The following is an 18024-nucleotide window of genomic DNA, read 5'->3' on the forward strand; positions in this document are numbered from 1 at the left end:
GGTTTTTTGACGTTTTCTGCGTGAACTTCACCAGGTGGAGGAACGACCCTCCATCACCCTGCTGATTGCCGGCCAGAAGCGGGAAGTGCAGAACCTCATAGCCGAGGTGAGTGGTCGAGCGAGTAGGTTGGCAAATGATATTGATAACCGCCTAGAAGGTGAGAGCGTTTGTTGCATGTGCTTTGTTGTGGTAGATGGACAGTGGAACAGTAGAATTTCAAGGGGCAGAAAGGCTGCGATTTCAGTTTAAGGGTTATACACGAGTTAGGGATAAGTCGAAATCATATTCGCATTTTCTCAGAGGCCTTTTTCTGCTTCAGTGCTATGTTTTAGATTTTTGCTCTCTGCGATGCAGGGCATTGGACTGGTCTGGGAATCCTACAAACTGGATCCGTACGTCCAGAAGCTCGCAGAGACCGTCTTCAACTTCCAGGAAAAGGTAAAGAAGTATTGCGTGCTGTCAGGCCACTGTGTGGCTTGACAATTGAGTGCATCGATTGCCACATTGTCAATTCAAATTGAAGCACTTGTAGCATAAAAAGCATAGACAAAAAAGAGAGGGCAAGAGTCAATAGGTGTAATTTGAGTGTAAATAGAGAGAGTGTAATTAGAACCTTTATGAAGTGTAAATGGAGCGGGACGCAGGCTACATGTGAATGTTACATTGAGGTTCAGCTTTGAGATTTTTATGGCGATTGCTGTGCACATAAATCGTCCGAAGGCTGTTTCAGAAAATTTGTGTAGTCTGTTTGAGCATCTCGATTGAGGTCGCCTCAATGAATAATCGCGACTGTAACATTTGTTGCGCATTAATAATGAACGTTAGCTATTAGATGCAGGCATGATATTTTTAACCTAATATTGCTGGTATCTACAGAAACCTGGCATTAGTTTCAACATTGCAAACAGTGACAACTGAATCGGATCGATCACAGTGGTGCAATAGCAAACCCATATTGTGAAACCGTCAATTCAGCGTAAATGCGCACTGCTGCGAAGCCACCCTTCAGGATTCAGTGTGCATAAATATAATCTGAACCCCGATTAAATTTTTAAAAGAAATAGTCTGTTATACAAGCTTTACCGGCTTTGTATGAAAAACTTTGAAAATAATGTATTGTACCGTTGATAACTTGCTCCCTACTAATATTCAGCTCTCTATGATTCGAATTTGCTCCGAAATTGTTTGATACTAATTACCGCTCGCTTCGACTTTGCTTCGAACCGAGAAAGTGATACGCGCACAAGCCTGCAAAGTAGATGGATGCTCTTTTTTACATCGGGCTTGTATTACACAATGTTAGATGTGCTGAGGAATCATTGAACGAGGAATTGTTTCATTCCATTGTTTCAATGGATTCTCGCAGGTGGATGACCTGATGGCCATCGAGGAACAGATTGACATCGATGTCCGATCGCTGGAGACATGTCCCTACAGCGCCTCCACATTTGCAGAGATCCTCAACAAGATCCAGAAGGCTGTTGACGACCTCAGCCTTCACCAGTACTCCAACCTGCACCACTGGGTCAGCAAGCTAGACGAGCAGGTGAGCTTTGCACAAGGCACCGCCGCAAGCCGATCGTAATTGATGGCAACTCGGCAGTTACTTATTGCGGCTTGGACGTTGCATGGCTAACCACAGGGTGCGAGTTTGATTGAGGGCCGTGGCGTTCGCATTCTGAGGAGGGGTGATGCAGAAACGTCCACGTGCTTGGATTTATACCGGTGCATACGGTCACGTTCGATCGTGATTGGGCCTGACCCATATGGAACTTCTTGATCGTGGTTGGCTCCTTTACCCGAGCTGCAAAAGGGAGCCAATCACTGTTGAGAACTTTGACGCCTGTGAGTCTCAAACATGATCAGCAGTGCACAGCATTAGATGCTTGTTAAAGAAGCCCAGGGGGTCTAAACTAGGGGTGTGCGAATATTCGAAATTTCGAATATTTTTCGAATAGTGTTTGCTATTCGATTCGATTCACACTGAAACTTTACTATTCGAACTATTCGAACTTCCCAAAGACAAATGCAGTCAACGTCTGGTTGAAAGTGACCCCTTCAGATTTTTAATATGCTTCACCTCTTTACACTCTCGTATTGCAGCAAAGCTGCCTTTCAAGCTCCGTTACGGTCGAACTTAGCCAAGAGACAAAGTCCAGTTGAAAGTGGTCCCTAGATTTTTCAATATGCTTCACCTCCTCACACCCCCGTATTGCGGCAAAGCTGCCTTTCAAGCTCCGTTACGGTCGAACTTAGGCAAGAGACAGTCAACGTCCGATTGGAAGTGGTCCCTAGAGTTTCAATATGCTTCACCTCCTCACACCGCCGTATTGCGGCAAAGCTGCCTTTCAAGGTCCGTTACGGTCGAACTTGGCCAAGAGACAGTCAACGTCCGTTTGGAAGTGGTCCCTAGAGTTTCAGTATGCTTCACCTCATCACACCCCCGTATTGCGGCAAAGCTGCCTTTGAAGCTCCGCTACGGTCGCAAATGTATTAACTCAAGTAAACGCCGATTCCAACACGAAGGTGAAAGATGTGGCAGAGTTGGGGGCTCAATTAATGCTGTTTTGGACTTGAAATTTGGGCAAGAAGTTCGAAAAATAGGATGCCGAAGCTTTTTAGCATCCAAAAATTCAGATGCTCTTAGATATCAAAGTCTACGAGGCAGATTTGGAACTCCAGACTTGAAGGGAGCACACTCTTGTCTGCCACATCAGTTGGGCTTCCACAGAAGTTGAAAGAGGAGGAGAGGCTGAGGAAATAGCATCTCTGCCTACCACGTGTGAAGTGTTGTCGGCAACACTTTGGTTGCACCAAATCATGTACATAAATACAATTCGGCCTCTACATTGCCTCATTCTTGATAAGAAAGACAACTATGAAATATGACCCCACCAACACTTCATCAACCTAGCGAAAAGAAACACTTTCATGTTGCTATCTCACAAGAACATACTTAGGGATTCTCTGCAACTTTTTCTTAATTTCACTTCGAATTATTCGAAAAATGTTTGAGAAATATTCGAAAATTATTCGAAATTATTCGATTCGATTCGCACTCAATCTTTATTATTCGAATTCGCTTCGCACCCAAAATTTTGCTATTCGCACAGCTCTAGTCTAAACCTATTGAGTCGCAGTTGTGGCATGCCTCATGATTGCATTGTGGTTTTGGCACTTGGAACGCGTAAATTCTCTTTTGTAAGAGAGAGACCATTCCCTCCCCCCCACAGCTGCCATGGACAATTGAAACACCTGAATCATTGAGACGGTAGGCGGAAAATATCGGTTTCAGTCTCGATAGTCTTTGTGGTATTGAAACACTACATTTGCAGTAACACTAAGCACCAACTACACTGTTGAAACCAAACCAGTCCAGCTTCACAGAGAAACCATTGTAAAACCCGGTTCGTGCTTGCGTGTGCAGGTAGAGGCCAAGCTGGCTGGCCGTCTCGAAGCCGGCATCCAAGCCTGGACACTGGCCCTGGAGGGCAAGAAGGAGGGTGCCACAAACGAGACAGATCCGGATGCCACGACACCGGGTGACAAGGAAGGGGGTGCCACGGTGCACCACCCACTGGGCGGGGAGCCCCAGGTGCACACGCTGGTGCACGAGGTGCGCATCACCAACCAGGTGATGTACCTGAGCCCTAGCCTGGAGGAGTCCCGCTTTAGCCTGCTCCAGCAGCTCTTTGCCTGGCAGAACATTGTGCTCTCTCAGATACGCATCCAGAGCACCCGGTACCAGGTGAGCAAGATTGTCATTTTTTTTTCTTGCTACATTTGTGCATAGGCTTGCATAAAAGGAGGTTAGGTAAGAAAGCACCAACACAAGAGATGAGAACAAGACAACACAAAGTCCAGTTTTCTTCTCTTGTGTCTGTGTTTGCATGCATTACCTTCCCTTATGATGAACCTGCATTATGTTCTCTTATAATGCAGGTGGTTGAAATTTCCGGGGCCCTCTACCACAGCATCTCTCATAGTCATATTGTGGTTTTGTGACGTTAAACCCCAACAATTATTATTCTCTGGGCATGTGCGAATATTCGAGCACTTCGAATATTCAAATGAATATTACAGTATTCAAATTCGCTTCAACACGAATTTAGAATTTCTAAGTATTCGAAATGAACGAATAGACATAATATAAACCACATGTAACACCCCGTAAAGGCGATTTCACTGCAGTGGACGGGTGCTATACAGTGAATACACTTATCCAGGGGAAGTCCGCACTGCCTCGAAGCCCCACTTCAAGGTTAAATGAACATATTACCCTCACATCGATTCATAATATTTTAGATTTAAAAGCTTGTTATACCAGCTTATATGCTCTAAGTATAGTAAATTTTAAAACGTAACATATTTTACAGGTTATCACTTGCATTCTACCGAAATTCAAATCCTGTTACTATTCAATGTTGCTTCCACTTCCCTTTGAACCAAAAAGAATGACATTTGCACATGCCTTGTTACAATTAAAAAAGAAGCATTGTGCAGGTTGGTTGGGTCATGACTAGGCTTGTGCGAATATTCAAGCACTTCGAATATTCGGGCGAATAATACAGTATTCGAATTCACTTTGACTCGAATTTAAATTATTGAAAATTTCGAAGTATTCGAAATGAACGAATAGGTGTATATTAGTCCGCTTATAACCCCCCTGTAAAGGTGGTTTCACTGCAGTGGATGGGTACTATACCGTGAATACACCTTTCCAGGGAAAATCAGCAGTGTCCGCTTGTAACCTCCTGTAAAGGTAGTTTCACTGCAGCGGAGGGGTGCTATGCCGTGAATACACCTTTCCAAGAAACATCCGCACTGCCGCGAAGCCCCACTTTAAGGTTAAATGAACATATTACCCTCACATCGATTCATCATTTTTTAAGTTTAAAAACTTGTTATACCGGCTTATATGCTCCAAGTATAGTAAATTTTAAAACGTAACATATTTTACAGGTTATCATTTGCATTCTACCGAAAGCAAAATCCTCCTATTATTCAAAGTTGCTTCCACTTCCTTTGAACAAAAAAGAATGGCATTTGCACATGCCTTGTTACAATTTTGAAAAAACGTTGTTCAGGTTAATTGGGTCATGACAAGTATGCTCATTTTTCTTTATAATATGTGATATATACTATTCGAATTCGATTCGAAATTATTCTACCAAAATCACTATTCGCTTCGAATTCGCTTCGAACCTAAAATTTACTATTCGCACAAGCCTAGTCATGATAGATATGCTCATTTTTCTTTGTAATATGCGATACATACTATTTGAATTCGATTCGAAATAATTCGACGAAAATAACTATTTGCTTCGAATTCGGTTTGAACCTAAAATTTACTATTCGCAGAAGCCTACTTATGATGATTATGGCGGCTGAGCAGATTGCTTGGATCTCGCTGGTATGGTCATCTGTGCACAAGTAGACGCTTTTTCATGCATTTAATATAAGCTGCATTCTGTTTTTCATAGATTCAAACACGAAAGAAGTTAAAGAAGTAACAATTCTGTTCGTTTTCCTTGGCTTCGTTTTGTAGACGTGAGGTGGCGTCACGCCACACAGACGCCATCTAGATGCGTTCCATTACTGGGACTACATGGGCTCTATGCTGTCTTTTGAGCTGGCGGCATAGACTGTCTATGACGATGCCCAGAAATGGAACACACACTTAGCATGCCCAGGATGCAGTTTATACTACCTGTCTTACCGTCTCGTCTGCGGCGTATCTCTTCCAAAGGTCGGCCTGGAACGTCAGGAGACCCCGACTTATCGAGGCCTGCTGCGCATGATGATGGACGGCACCAACGTGCTGGAGAAGTGCTACGGCTGCATCGAGGCCATCGTCAAGCAGGTGAAGGTGTACGTGAGCGAGTGGCTGCGATACCAGGCCCTGTGGGACCTGCAGCAGGACATGTTGTACAACCGGCTGGGTGACGACATCGGCCTCTGGATGAGGACCCTCGTCGAGATCAAGTGAGCACATGCACAAAACAGCACACAGCTTTGTTAGCGACACATTAACTATGGTTGGACTCACCTATGGCGCATTGACCTTTTGAGAGGGTAGTCAGAGCACTGGGATGGCCCTGCAAGATGGCAGGAAAGCTGTACAGCTGAACCCTTTTATAAGAGACACTGCACCTGGGATTAGTTATTGTCCCTTGTATGAGGTATCTCTTGTAAGCAGGGTACCGCATTCTCATTTTCTGATAAGCCCCTATTTCGATGTTGGGCACAGTGGTGTCTCGTATAACCAGTTGTCTCTTACATCGGTGCCTCTTATGAAGGTGTTCAACTGTATTGCAGACCTAACCTCGTTGTTCTGGCTTTATTATTAGAGCTGTGCGAATAGCAAAATTTTGGTTGCGAAGCGAATTCGAATGTTGAAGTGTGAGTGTGAATCGAATCATATATTTTTCGAATATTTCTCGAATATTTCTCAAACATTTTTCGAATACTTTGAAGCGAAATTGCAGAAAAAAAGTTAGAGAGGATTCCTAAGCATATTCTTATGAGATAGCAACACGAAAGTGTTTCTTTTCAATAGGTTGATGAAGCACTGGCGGGGTGGTGTTTCATATATAGTTGTCTTATCAAGAATGAGGCAATTTAGAGGCCGAAGTCTATTTATGTACATGATTTGGTGCAACCAAAGTGTTGCCGACAACACTTTACACGTGATAGGCAAAGATGCCATTTCCTCAGCCTCTCTTCCTCTTTCAACTTCTATGGAAGCCCAACTGATGTGGCGGACAAGGGTGTGCTCCCTTCAAGTCAGGAGTTCCAAATCTGCCTCGTAGACGTCGATATATAATAACATGTGAAATTTTGGAGGCCAGAAAGCTTCGGCTTCCAATTTTTCGGACTTCCTGCCCAAATTTAAGATCCAAAACAGCATTAATTGAGCCCCCACCTCTGCCACATCTTTCATCTGAAGCAAAACGGAAAGGCGAGCTAGTTGGTACTGATTCATAATGGCGTAATAGTAGCGCAAAAAAAAAGACAGAGAAGAAAGTGCTTGTTGTGTTCTCTTTCTTGTCTTTGTCTTTTTTTGCGCAACCATTACGCCATTATGAATCTTTCATCTCCATGTTGGAACCAGCGTTTTCTTGACCAAGTACATTTGCGACAGTAGCACAGCTTGAAAGGCAGCTTTGCCGCAATATTTGGGTGTGATGAGGTGAAGCATATTGAAAATCTAGGCACCACTTTCAATCAGACGTTGACTGTCTCTTGGCAAAGTTCGACCGTAACGGAGCTTGAAAGGCAGTTTTTCCGCAATACAGGGGTGTGATGAGGTGAAGCATATTGAAAAATTTATGGACCACTTTTTAATCGTACGTTGACTCTCTCTTGGCAATGTTCGACCTTAACGGAGCTTGAAAGGCAGCTTTGCCGCATTACGAGAGTGTAATGAGGTGAAGCATATTGAAAACCTGAAAGGGTCACTTTCAGTCGGACGTTGGCTGTATTTGTTTTTGGGAAGTTCGAATAGTTCGAATAGTAAAATTTCAGTGCGAATCGAATCGAATAGCAAACAGTATTCGAAAAATATTCGAAATTTCGAATATTCGCACACCCCTATTTATTATCTTTCGGGAAATCGGTCATAACAAAGCTTAGTTGCAGCTCTTACTCTTGAAAGTTCACAGGAGTAGCTTGGAAAGGATCAGTTAGCTGTGCGGTGAAAAAAATGTGGAATAAAGATTGATAACGAATGAGTTTTGTTGTTCGTGTTGTCGGCATAGATAAGATGTTGCACTAATTAAAGCAACGTCGACTGTGGTATGGCATCATTTGCCTTCATAGCTTGCCATGTTGACTGCCACTGCTACCCTGCTTGTGCTAGCCCTGCAATGCAATTGCCGACAAATGTTTCAGACGCAGATGCCGTACTTTCATGCGCATAACCCACACTGGCAATTACAACCTACAGAAAGATGTTTCCGTAGATTTATTACAGCAGTGTACATGATGTACATTGCTGTAATACATGAGCTTCCTCTCAGTCTCACGCACCTTTAACCCAAGGTTTGTGCATTTCGTATCACACTGGTCAGAATAATTGAGTGTTTTTGTCCTTTGTCGCAGGAAATCGCGCACCACCTTCGACACAAGTGATGTGCGCAAGAAGTTTGGACCCATCATCATCGACTATGCCAAGGTCTGTCAGCCTGTCTTTTGATCGTGTGACCTTTTTGGGATTGCATTACTCCATTTTTCCTTATTGACAGGCCAAGCACTGTTACAGTTAGTCGGTCTTTCTGTTGTTTTTCTGATTGAAGTAATTTGTTTAGCTTACAGGAATGGTAAAAAAAATATTAGCTTCAAGCAAGTGTGATTAGAAGGCTTACAACACAGCTTAGAAGCCAGACTGCCGACTTCAGATGTCTGAAACTTATCCGTACAATGTCACCGATTGTAGCTCTGACTGTCCTAGATTGTTTACTAGGTTGTTAAGACTACTGGTGTGTAACTGGATTGTAAAGGCTACTGGATTGTTGAAATGGAGCAAATTTGTATTAAACCCAGCATAACTATGCTTGCAGCGAACATTTCTGTTCTTTTTGTTTGCATGTGCGCTTCCGAAAGAATGCATTACATTCAAACCTTATTAATAACAAAGTCCCATCTGCCTTGAAAATAACTTTTGTTATATCCGAAAATTTGTTGTAAACGTTTAGTTGTAGCACTCCATCTATGAAAACACTATTCTTCATTTACTTCGTTATAACCGATAATTCGTTATATCCGTGTTCGTTATATCGAGATTTGAGTGTGTATGTTACTACGGAAACTCTCACTTCAGTGTTTCTTTGTGGCTTTCTGACCTTTTTTCTGCTGCTGCTTTTGATACTCCAGGTGCAGTCCAAGGTGACCCTGAAGTACGATTCTTGGCACAAGGAAGTGCTGGGCAAGTTTGGTACACTTCTCGGCAACGACATGGCCCAGTTCCACACCACCGTCTCCAAGGTGAGCTTTGCTTGTCTCTATTGTAATCTATGCTTATGAGGAGCATCTGAGGTAGATTCTGTTGAACAAGGTAGCTTGGTAATAGTCACTTATTGCTGAAAACACCCATAAAATTTATACAGTAGACTCTTGAGTAAATGGACATCCCTTAAATGGAACAACTGCTTCTGATATGATTGGTTTCGTACCTGAATTCTGCAACTCTGTTCATCTCTCAGTGAACTGAGCTCCCGTTAAATGGAACATATTCTCCTGGTCCCTTCAGGTCCTATTTAGCGGGGGTCTACTGTATTCCCTGTACTTTCCACTATACGAGAAGTGCTTGAAAGTATTTGCACTGGTTCCAAGTATGACTATGGAAAGTTGCTATCAGCTTCTCCACTATTTCGGTAAACACATTGGCGATGGCATGGTGCACCTGTATACCAGTGGCATCTTACAACTGTTCACGTTACCACAATGTCTCATAGACATGTTTTTCCGTTGCACAGATGTGCTTGTTGAAGAGAACATTTAAAAAGATGACATGTTCACAGTTACATCACTGCTGACAAATTATACCAACTAAACTTGGTTTATAATAGCTGTAAAGTGCGCTTAGTAGAATAACAGCTGTGCATTTCATTTCTCTGGTTGGGCTCTATGCTTCCACTGTGGCTGTTAACGTTTGCATCCCCAGTACTCTGAAAATGGCAAGGAGTTTGCAGACAAACTAACTCTTCAGTGTTTACTCTTTATGTGTGCTAGTTGCAGAGAGCCTGTTGTATCAGTATTCTAAGGCAGGATCCTTATTAGTACAGAGACGCTTGACAAGCAAGCAGCAGTTGGCCAGTTGGAAAAACATGACCTAGTAGTGCAGAAACTCGAAGATGAGAGAAGACAGTCGGAGGAATGAGAGGAAAGTAAGAGTGGCCAGCTTGAACACTGTTCATTGTATGTTGAAGAGTCTTGTGCAGCGATAAGTATCAACAATGCTTACCGTCTGATGTCCGCAGTCACGGAGTGAGCTGGAGCAGCAGTCCATAGACACGGCGAGCACCTCGGATGCAGTGTCCTTCATCACCTATGTGCAGTCGCTGAAGCGCAAGATGAAGTCGTGGGAACAGCAAGTTGAGGTGAGCCGTATGGCAGGATGTCTTGTTCATCATAGTGTGGTACTTAAAAGTTTGATGATTTTTTTTCGCAAACAATGAATGAGATGCAAATAATATACAGATGAGATACCTAAAGTCAGAGACTGCTATTAAAAGGACCCAATTATGCAAGGGATGTATCTCATACTGTTATTTTAACCCTCTCCCTGTTGTGTGTTCCAGTTGTACAAGGAAGGCCAGCGCATCCTGGAGCGGCAGCGCTTCCAGTTCCCCAACTGGTGGCTGCACGTGGACAACGTGGAGGGCGAGTGGTCAGCCTTCACCGAGATGATGCGCCGCAAGGACACGGCCATATCCTCCCAAGTGGCCAGCCTGCAGATGAAGGTGGTGGCCGAGGACCGGGCGGTCGAGGCACGCACGGCCGACTTCCTGGCCGACTGGGAGAAGAGCAAGCCCGTCCAGGGGTCCCTGAAGCCCTCGGAGGCCACCAGCCAGCTGGCCATCTTCGAGTCCAAGTTCAGCCGACTCAAGGAGGACCGCGAGAACCTGGTCAAGGCCAAGAGGCCCTTGAGCTGCAGGAGCCTGGTATAATCTTTTAGCCTCCTCTGTTTTGTATAGGTTTATTCAGCTTTTTAAGCAGTTTATATTGTGGGAGAAGGGGCCACGTCCAGCGTGAACTGTTGCTACGCGTGAGCATGGCGCAGCGTACGGGGGGAGGTGCAAAAAGTGAAAGATGGCATAGCAGACAGTAAATCCTTAGCTGAAACTGTGTAATGATGCACCTACTCCTTTTCCGCTGTCTGCTAGTGGCTTGTGTCAACTGAAGCGTTTTTCTGTTAAATCTGCATTTAGCATCAGCATTTGTCTGGTACTACGCTGCTTCCATCCACACGCCCCCTCGCTTCTTTCTTTCCCAGGTGTCGTCTCTCCTGGCGACGAGCGGCTGCATGTGGCCCTGGAAGAACTGCAAGACCTTAAGGGTGTCTGGTCTGAGCTGGCCAAGATCTGGGACCAGATTGACCAGATGAAGGAGCAGCCCTGGCTGTCGGTGCAAGCACGAAAGGTGCGCTTGCACCTGCTTTCATTTTTTTGGGTGTCGGAGTGTGCAGTGGGCTTTCGCATCTTCCAAAGTGCTAGTGACTCAACTTCGTACTAGTGGTGTGAAATATTAGAGGCTCTGGTGTTAAGTGTAATTGCCTTTGAGGTGTGTTGCTTTAATTACTGAAGTTTTTTTAGTCTGTTATAACAAAGTTGAACACCAGCATTCTTTCGGTGAGATCTGTTCTCTCAAAGATTGTTGTCCTGTTTTCTTTTCAGCTGCGCCAACAACTGGATGGCCTGCTCAACCAGCTGAAGGAACTGCCAGCCCGCCTGCGGCAGTACGCCTCGTACGAGTACGTCAAGAAGGTGCTCATGGGATACACAAAGGTTCGTGCACACCGTAGATCCTTAATCGTATGATTTGTTCTTGATGGATGGCTTCCTGGCTAGAGCCAAGAAGCCGCCTTATTGATGACTTACTGCATCTTATCGAGCCATCACAGAGTACTGTGAGGGAAGTTTGTGGGGATGCTGTTCTTTCGCTCTTCTCCCAATGTTGTTTTCTCGTGGGCTCTGGAGTCTCCTGGAATCCAGCTTTTTCATATGGCACATTCTGCATGTAACCCTATTTAAATATTCCGTATGCATTCCTGTAGTTCCGTGCGTTATACATAATATTGCATGCAAACTCAGTGGAATTTATACGGAATCCGTATGCACACCATAAAGTCATACGGGAATAGTACGGAGTTATTGGAATGACATACGGAACATTTCGATTGGGAAGTCAATGTACTTTCGGGTAGTCCAATGGCGGAAGGGCTCATGTGCTAGTGCCAACTGATGGAACTGACACTGGGTGCAAGAGGTTTCGTCTTTATTGGGAACAACATCACACTTGGTCATTTTGTAAGCTTGGCAGGGCAACCAGAGTGACAGTGCCTCTTGTAGCTTTGAGGGTGTTACAGCCTGGTGCTTAATTGATGAAACATTCAGCTGCAGCCAGGTACTAGTGGTTATATCAGTAGCAGTCACTGTCATTCATAGTCATGGTCAAGTCGGTCATAGTCCCGGTGCCTGTTCTCTACCCGTCGCAGGTCAACTTGCTCATTGTGGAGCTGAAATCGGATGCCCTGAAGGAGCGCCACTGGAAGCAGCTGATGCGTCAGCTGCGCGTCAACTGGGTCCTCTCTGAGCTGACCCTGGGCCTCGTGTGGGACATTGACCTGCAGCGCAACGAGGCCATTGTCAAGGACGTCATCCTGGTGGCACAGGGAGAGATGGCCCTCGAAGAGTTCCTCAAACAGGTGTGGGCTTGGCATCGGCTCGGCATGGGCTCGAGGTGTCTGTGCACATATCAGCGCATACTAACTTCTTTTGGTCAGAATCACAATGCAGTCAAGTGAAAGTAAAGGCTGTAAGGAAAAAGCAAATCAATTTTGTAAGGCAAAAGAAAATTCTTGAACAAAGGGATATACTGCAAGAGTCCACCAAGTGAGCTGTCCATTTCACAAGAGCACTGCCTAGATGGAGCCCAAGCACCATACTGACAATTGGTGCCTGTTGGCCGGTTCTCTAACTTGATCTAATTGACGTGCACTGACATGGACGGTCCACCTAGTGGTCTTTCTACAGCAGTCCACTCCATTTCTCATCTACCTGCAATTAGCACAAAGGTACCAGAAACTCTGAAATTTTCTCTGTAATCTTTGAAAGAAGGTTTAGCTGTAGTTCCAGGGCTTTGAAGAGCTTTATTTCAGTTCACACTAACCTTTTGCATTTTATTTGTACAAAATTACGAGCATTCTTCCTTCCCACCAGCCGACCGATAAATCGGACACCGATAATTCAGACATGCTCGGTAATTCAGACAGTCACGCGGCACCACCGATGATCCCATAGAAGTAATGTGTAAAAAGGACCGATATTTAGGACAGCTGCCAGATCTACATTCGATAATCCAGACCCTGTCAGAGACTGTCGCGAATGCCGAATCGCCAGCCATTATCTTCTCTGGCACCCGTACCATACAAAGTATGGCCTCAGAGATCAAAACGAAAGCTAATTGGTGATCTATGAGGCTTTATTTAAATCGCTGCTTTATGCCTCAGAGATTTATAATTGAAAATGCTGATCTTGGAGGCACTGGTCAACTGTGGGAAATCATATCGACATCGCGAACATCCTACATTCTGGTTCCTGTATCCTCGCGCTGCGCTGCTATTGCTGCTGTCACCGCCATTTTGTCGAATGTATCTGCGGTAAAGCGTTTTGCTAAGGCAGTGACTACGGTGATGGGGCCCCTTCAGCGCAGTACTATCGTAAGAGTGAGGGGGCCCGTCACCGTGGTGTAATACGGTGACGGGCCTCGTCTCGAGCCCTCGCTGTTCTTTCGTCATCGTACAGCGACCACATCACACTGGCGGAGATACAGGCGGACTTGGTTGCACATAAGTGGAAGTGCGTGCAGCAACGCATTGACAGCTTTTTTCGGCCACCGGGACACTGAAGTGTCAATAAAAGTATTTATTTTCGGACACATTAGTTTTTTCGGACATTTGATAATTTGGACTTATTTACGTTTCCCGTGGAGTCCAAATTATCGGTCGTCGACTGTAAATCACATCTTTCTTTTAATTTTTGTAAGATTTCTTTCTGTGGCACTCAATCTCTCTGTTGGGGAACTCCTGACTGTGACATGTAGACAATTCTTTTTTCACTTTCCCTCACTTTCCCGCTAGTTTGATCTGCAGTGGTGTAATTAAACCAACGGCTTGCGTGTACCGTGCCACTCGTGCAGGTGCGTGAAGCCTGGCAGAACTATGAGCTGGACCTGGTCAACTACCAGAACAAGTGTCGGCTCATCCGCGGCTGGGACGACCTCTTCAACAAGGTCAAGGAGCACATCAACTCGGTCGCTGCCATGAAGCTCTCGCCCTACTACAAGGCAAGGCTTCAGCGAGTGCTTTTATTCTCCTGTTCAATTAATTCGTAGAGCCTTTGCATTCATTATCATTTGTAGTTGCATTTTTTAATGGGCACGCTGTCTTTTTAAACTTGGAGCTCAGTTACTTTTAAAAGCTACAGTGCAGACCACTTATAACGTAACCGCATATAGTGCAGGACCGGTTATAATGCGGTCTTTTTCGACTCCCGTTTACCCTCCCATAGAACCGCATGTATACGCATACCGCTTATTGTGCAGTCCCCCAAGATGAAATACCGTTTATAATGCGGTTGCGGGAAAATATTTCCGACAAACGCGGTAGCGAGTGCGGTTCTCAAAGGAGGTAAGCCGCTGGGGAGGGAGCGACGAGGTCGTTACAAAGGGCGAGGGCACGCACAGTGAACGAACGAGGGGCGGAGGGAGGAAAAAGACCGCGGCAGCGCTGTGCGGGCTCGCTGAGTGGGGAAGGATGGTGGTTGCCTAGGCGACGGAGTAGCCTTTGCACCGGCGGCGGCAAGGCTCCGCGGCCGCTTGCCGGCAGTGCGTTCCGCGTGCAACGTACGATCGAGTCCTCTTTCCTGTCGGGAAAAGCGTCGTCGTTATCACACTTGCTACAGATATCGCGTTTGCTACCTCGTCCGCAAATTGAAAAGTTTTGCTGATCTCATGACGCGGGCTTTCGCCTTTTCTGCCAGTGCGCGGATTTAAACCTTGGCGGGCTTTTGTCGCCGTTGATCTCCCGGCCGCGAACACTAACTTCGTATCACGCGCGCTGTTCTTGGGTTAGTGCTTGAGTGCGATCCTTTCGACCTCCAATCTTCTTGTCTTGGACAAACTTCCCGCGACTACATGCTGAACCGCAGGCTAGGCCTAATCAGCGTTGGTTGCTTTTCGGTAGCGGTCGCGGGCGATAAAAGTTGCGGTTTGGTGGGGAATCAACGAAACTTTTTGCGATGGCTGCACTTGAAGGGAAGGGAATCATATCGTTAATGAAAACGAGGGCATGGTTGGCACATGCAGCTCTCGAATGGAGGTTCCGGATTCGATTGCAATGTCTTGGACATCGCGTGCGCGCCCGTGAAATGGAACGATCGGTACCGCTCAGCACGTGAAATTTCGGTCGCGATTCGACATGGTTTCGGTGTAATGCGCATACCTCGAGGTAGTCGGCGAATTTCCGCGATGGCACTTTGTTTTGTTTGCTTTTTTTCCCCGTGTTCATTTCGTTGGCAATGCGGGTCTTTGGCGGTTAATTTTTGAACATTCGGAGATTTAAGTGGTTGTGAGCTCCCCAAATCGCATATGTCGATTATCGGACACGCGAGGCTACATGCTCAACACGTTTTGCGCAAGTGCAGACTTTGAAAAAGGTTGTTTTGGTTATAGTGCGGTGCCGCTTATAGTGCGGATATTCGCGACTCCGGCGACTTACGTTATAAGCGGTCTATACTGTATTATGCGTTAGCATTTACAACGTAAAGTGCAGCCAGTAATTTACTTTTTTTTCTAACAGTTTACGTTCATGCGTGAATAAATTATAGTAACCAGTCTAGTACTATCTTTGGGAATTAGAAGAAATGGCTTTTACAAAGGGCAAGAGCTTGCGAGCCTGCCCTCACGGATCATTGGCCCAGAGAGCCACACGAGCCCTCCTGCAATTTTAGAAGGCAACAGAATTATGTGATCGATTGTAGACGCGTGGCACTGCGCATGTGTTTTGTGACTTGTGTACACCCTCGTTTTCTCCTTCTCTCTCTCTTTTACACCCTCGTTCTCCTGCCCACGTGTACGGTGGCGAACTGAACACAGTCTAAATAACGTCCCTGCCTTTTCTGTATTCCCTCTCTGTCCTTAGAGGTGAAGAAATGCAAGCGCCTTTCTAAAACGTTAGCGGCGCCTTTAGCTTCCTTGGCCTGTGGGTGTTGACACACATGCGTTTAATCAACGTCACAGGAGTTTGAAGAAGATGCTCTCGCCTGGGAGGAGAAGCTGAACCGCATCAACGCCCTGTTCGACGTGTGGATCGACGTTCAGCGGCGCTGGGTCTACCTGGAGGGCATCTTCTCCGGCAGCGCCGACATCCAGACACTGCTGCCCATGGAGACCTCTCGCTTCACGAGGTATGCCGGTAAAAGCATTTCTCAGTTGAGGTGTTTACCCAGAACATTGCCTTGAGGGCTAAATGTCCTTAAGTAGACTGTTGTGGTGTTTCACTGATGAAGTGTCATGGACGCTAGGCTTGTGCAAGTACAGTCCACCCTTGCCATAACGAAAATAGATATAATGGTCAGTTATAACGAACTAAATTGTGAATAACCTTGCCTTTAGTGCAATGCTAAAAATATACATTTATAAGAAGTTTTCGGATATCACGAAGTTATCTTAAGGTCGGATGCAACTTTGTTATAGCGAGTTTTGGCTTACTTTTGTGGCTCCAAGCGAAGTCGAGGTGAATACTGATTATAAGTATAGAACAGTTTCGAAGCGAATTCGAATAGTAGCTGGTTTTCAGTAGTGATAAGGTGCAAGGTATAAAATAGTAACATTTTAAAATTTGCCATACTGAGCCTCTGTAACTTGCTTTCAAACTTGAAAAAAAAAAGACTTTATTAGGGTGCGCAAATATGCACACTTAACCTTGAAGTCTTTCATGGCAGTGCGGATTTTCCCTGAATAGGTGGTTTCACAGCGTATCAGGCCCACTCTGAATTGAAACCACTAGAGCTGTGCAAATAGCAAAATTTTGGGTGCGAAGCGAATTCGAATATTGAAGTGTGAGTACGGATCCAATCGAATATTTTTCGAATATTTCTATAATATTTTTCTAATACTTCGAAGCGAAATTGCAGAAAAAAAGTTGGAGAGGATTCCAAATTTTAAGTCCAAAACAGCATTAATTGAGCCCCACCTCGGCCACATCTTTCATCTCCATGCTGGAACCAGCGTTTTCTCGAGTTAATACATTTGCGACGGTAGTGCAGCTTGAAAGGCAGCTGTGCCGCAATACGGTGGTGTGATGAGGTGAAGCACATTGAAAATCTGAAGGGGTCACTTCCAATCTGACATTGACTGTATTTGTCTTTGGGAAATTCGAATAGTAAAATTCCAGATATTCGAAATTTCAATAATTCGCGCACCCCTAGGAACCACCTTTTCAGGCAGGTTACATGCGGTAAAATATGTGTATTCCTACATTTTGGATACTATTTCAAAATTTTGGTAATCTTAAATTCCTGTCGAAGCAAATTCGAATGCTGCAATATTCAAATAATCTTGTTGCCCTAATATTCACACAGGTATAATACAGGCACAGTGTAATAGTGTATAGGTTACTGTTGATTAGATGCCTTCCGTTATGCATAGATATATATGTACCTCTTCTCTCTACCACCTGCCCTGCAGCATCAGCTCAGAGTTCCTGACCCTGATGAAGAAAGTGAGCAAGAGCCCCCTGGTGTTGGACGTGCTCAACATTCAGGGAGTGCAGCGTTCGCTCGAGCGACTCGCCGACCTGCTTGGCAAGATTCAGAAGGCCCTCGGAGAGTACCTGGAACGGGAGCGTTCATCATTCCCCAGGTGAAAAAACAATTGCAGTTTCCTACGTAATTCAAAGCAGCAGCGCATTAGATGCTAGCTGACACATTATTTGTAATGCACTGTTAAGTTTCACACTGTTCTAACAGAATATGACCAAAACAGCTTTATTTTGTAACACTTCTTTTTCGTTTTTCTCCTAAGTAGCCATGCCAACTTCATCCAACTATGGCTCTTTGTTATGCAAACCAGAACAAAAGCAGCAAAAAAGGGCGAAATAAGTGGCCAGTCACTGCACTTTTCACCTTGCTGGACATTGTTCACTCTAACGTAAATAATAAAGCTATATGAATAGCAAGGGTTAGAAATGGACAAATGATAGAGTTCGGATGCTACACATTCTTGTTAAGTGACAAAAAGCA

General features: G+C 45.0%; 1 protein-coding gene across 1 annotated transcript in view; it reads left to right on the forward strand.

Annotated features, from left to right (window-relative positions):
• Positions 1-18024, forward strand: part of LOC119374773 (dynein heavy chain, cytoplasmic-like) — a 106274-nt gene that overhangs the window by 17495 nt on the left and 70755 nt on the right. Inside the window, 16 exon segments of the mRNA XM_037644953.2 lie at positions 35-106; positions 356-439; positions 1368-1547; positions 3429-3749; positions 5751-5986; positions 8105-8177; positions 8876-8986; positions 9982-10101; positions 10303-10636; positions 10639-10665; positions 10998-11143; positions 11398-11508; positions 12219-12428; positions 13922-14068; positions 16022-16188; positions 17471-17644. Of these exon segments, the coding sequence (XP_037500881.2) occupies positions 35-106; positions 356-439; positions 1368-1547; positions 3429-3749; positions 5751-5986; positions 8105-8177; positions 8876-8986; positions 9982-10101; positions 10303-10636; positions 10639-10665; positions 10998-11143; positions 11398-11508; positions 12219-12428; positions 13922-14068; positions 16022-16188; positions 17471-17644 (2513 nt within the window).

Source organism: Rhipicephalus sanguineus, chromosome 11 (assembly GCF_013339695.2).
Source record: "Rhipicephalus sanguineus isolate Rsan-2018 chromosome 11, BIME_Rsan_1.4, whole genome shotgun sequence".
Taxonomy (NCBI): domain Eukaryota; kingdom Metazoa; phylum Arthropoda; class Arachnida; order Ixodida; family Ixodidae; genus Rhipicephalus; species Rhipicephalus sanguineus.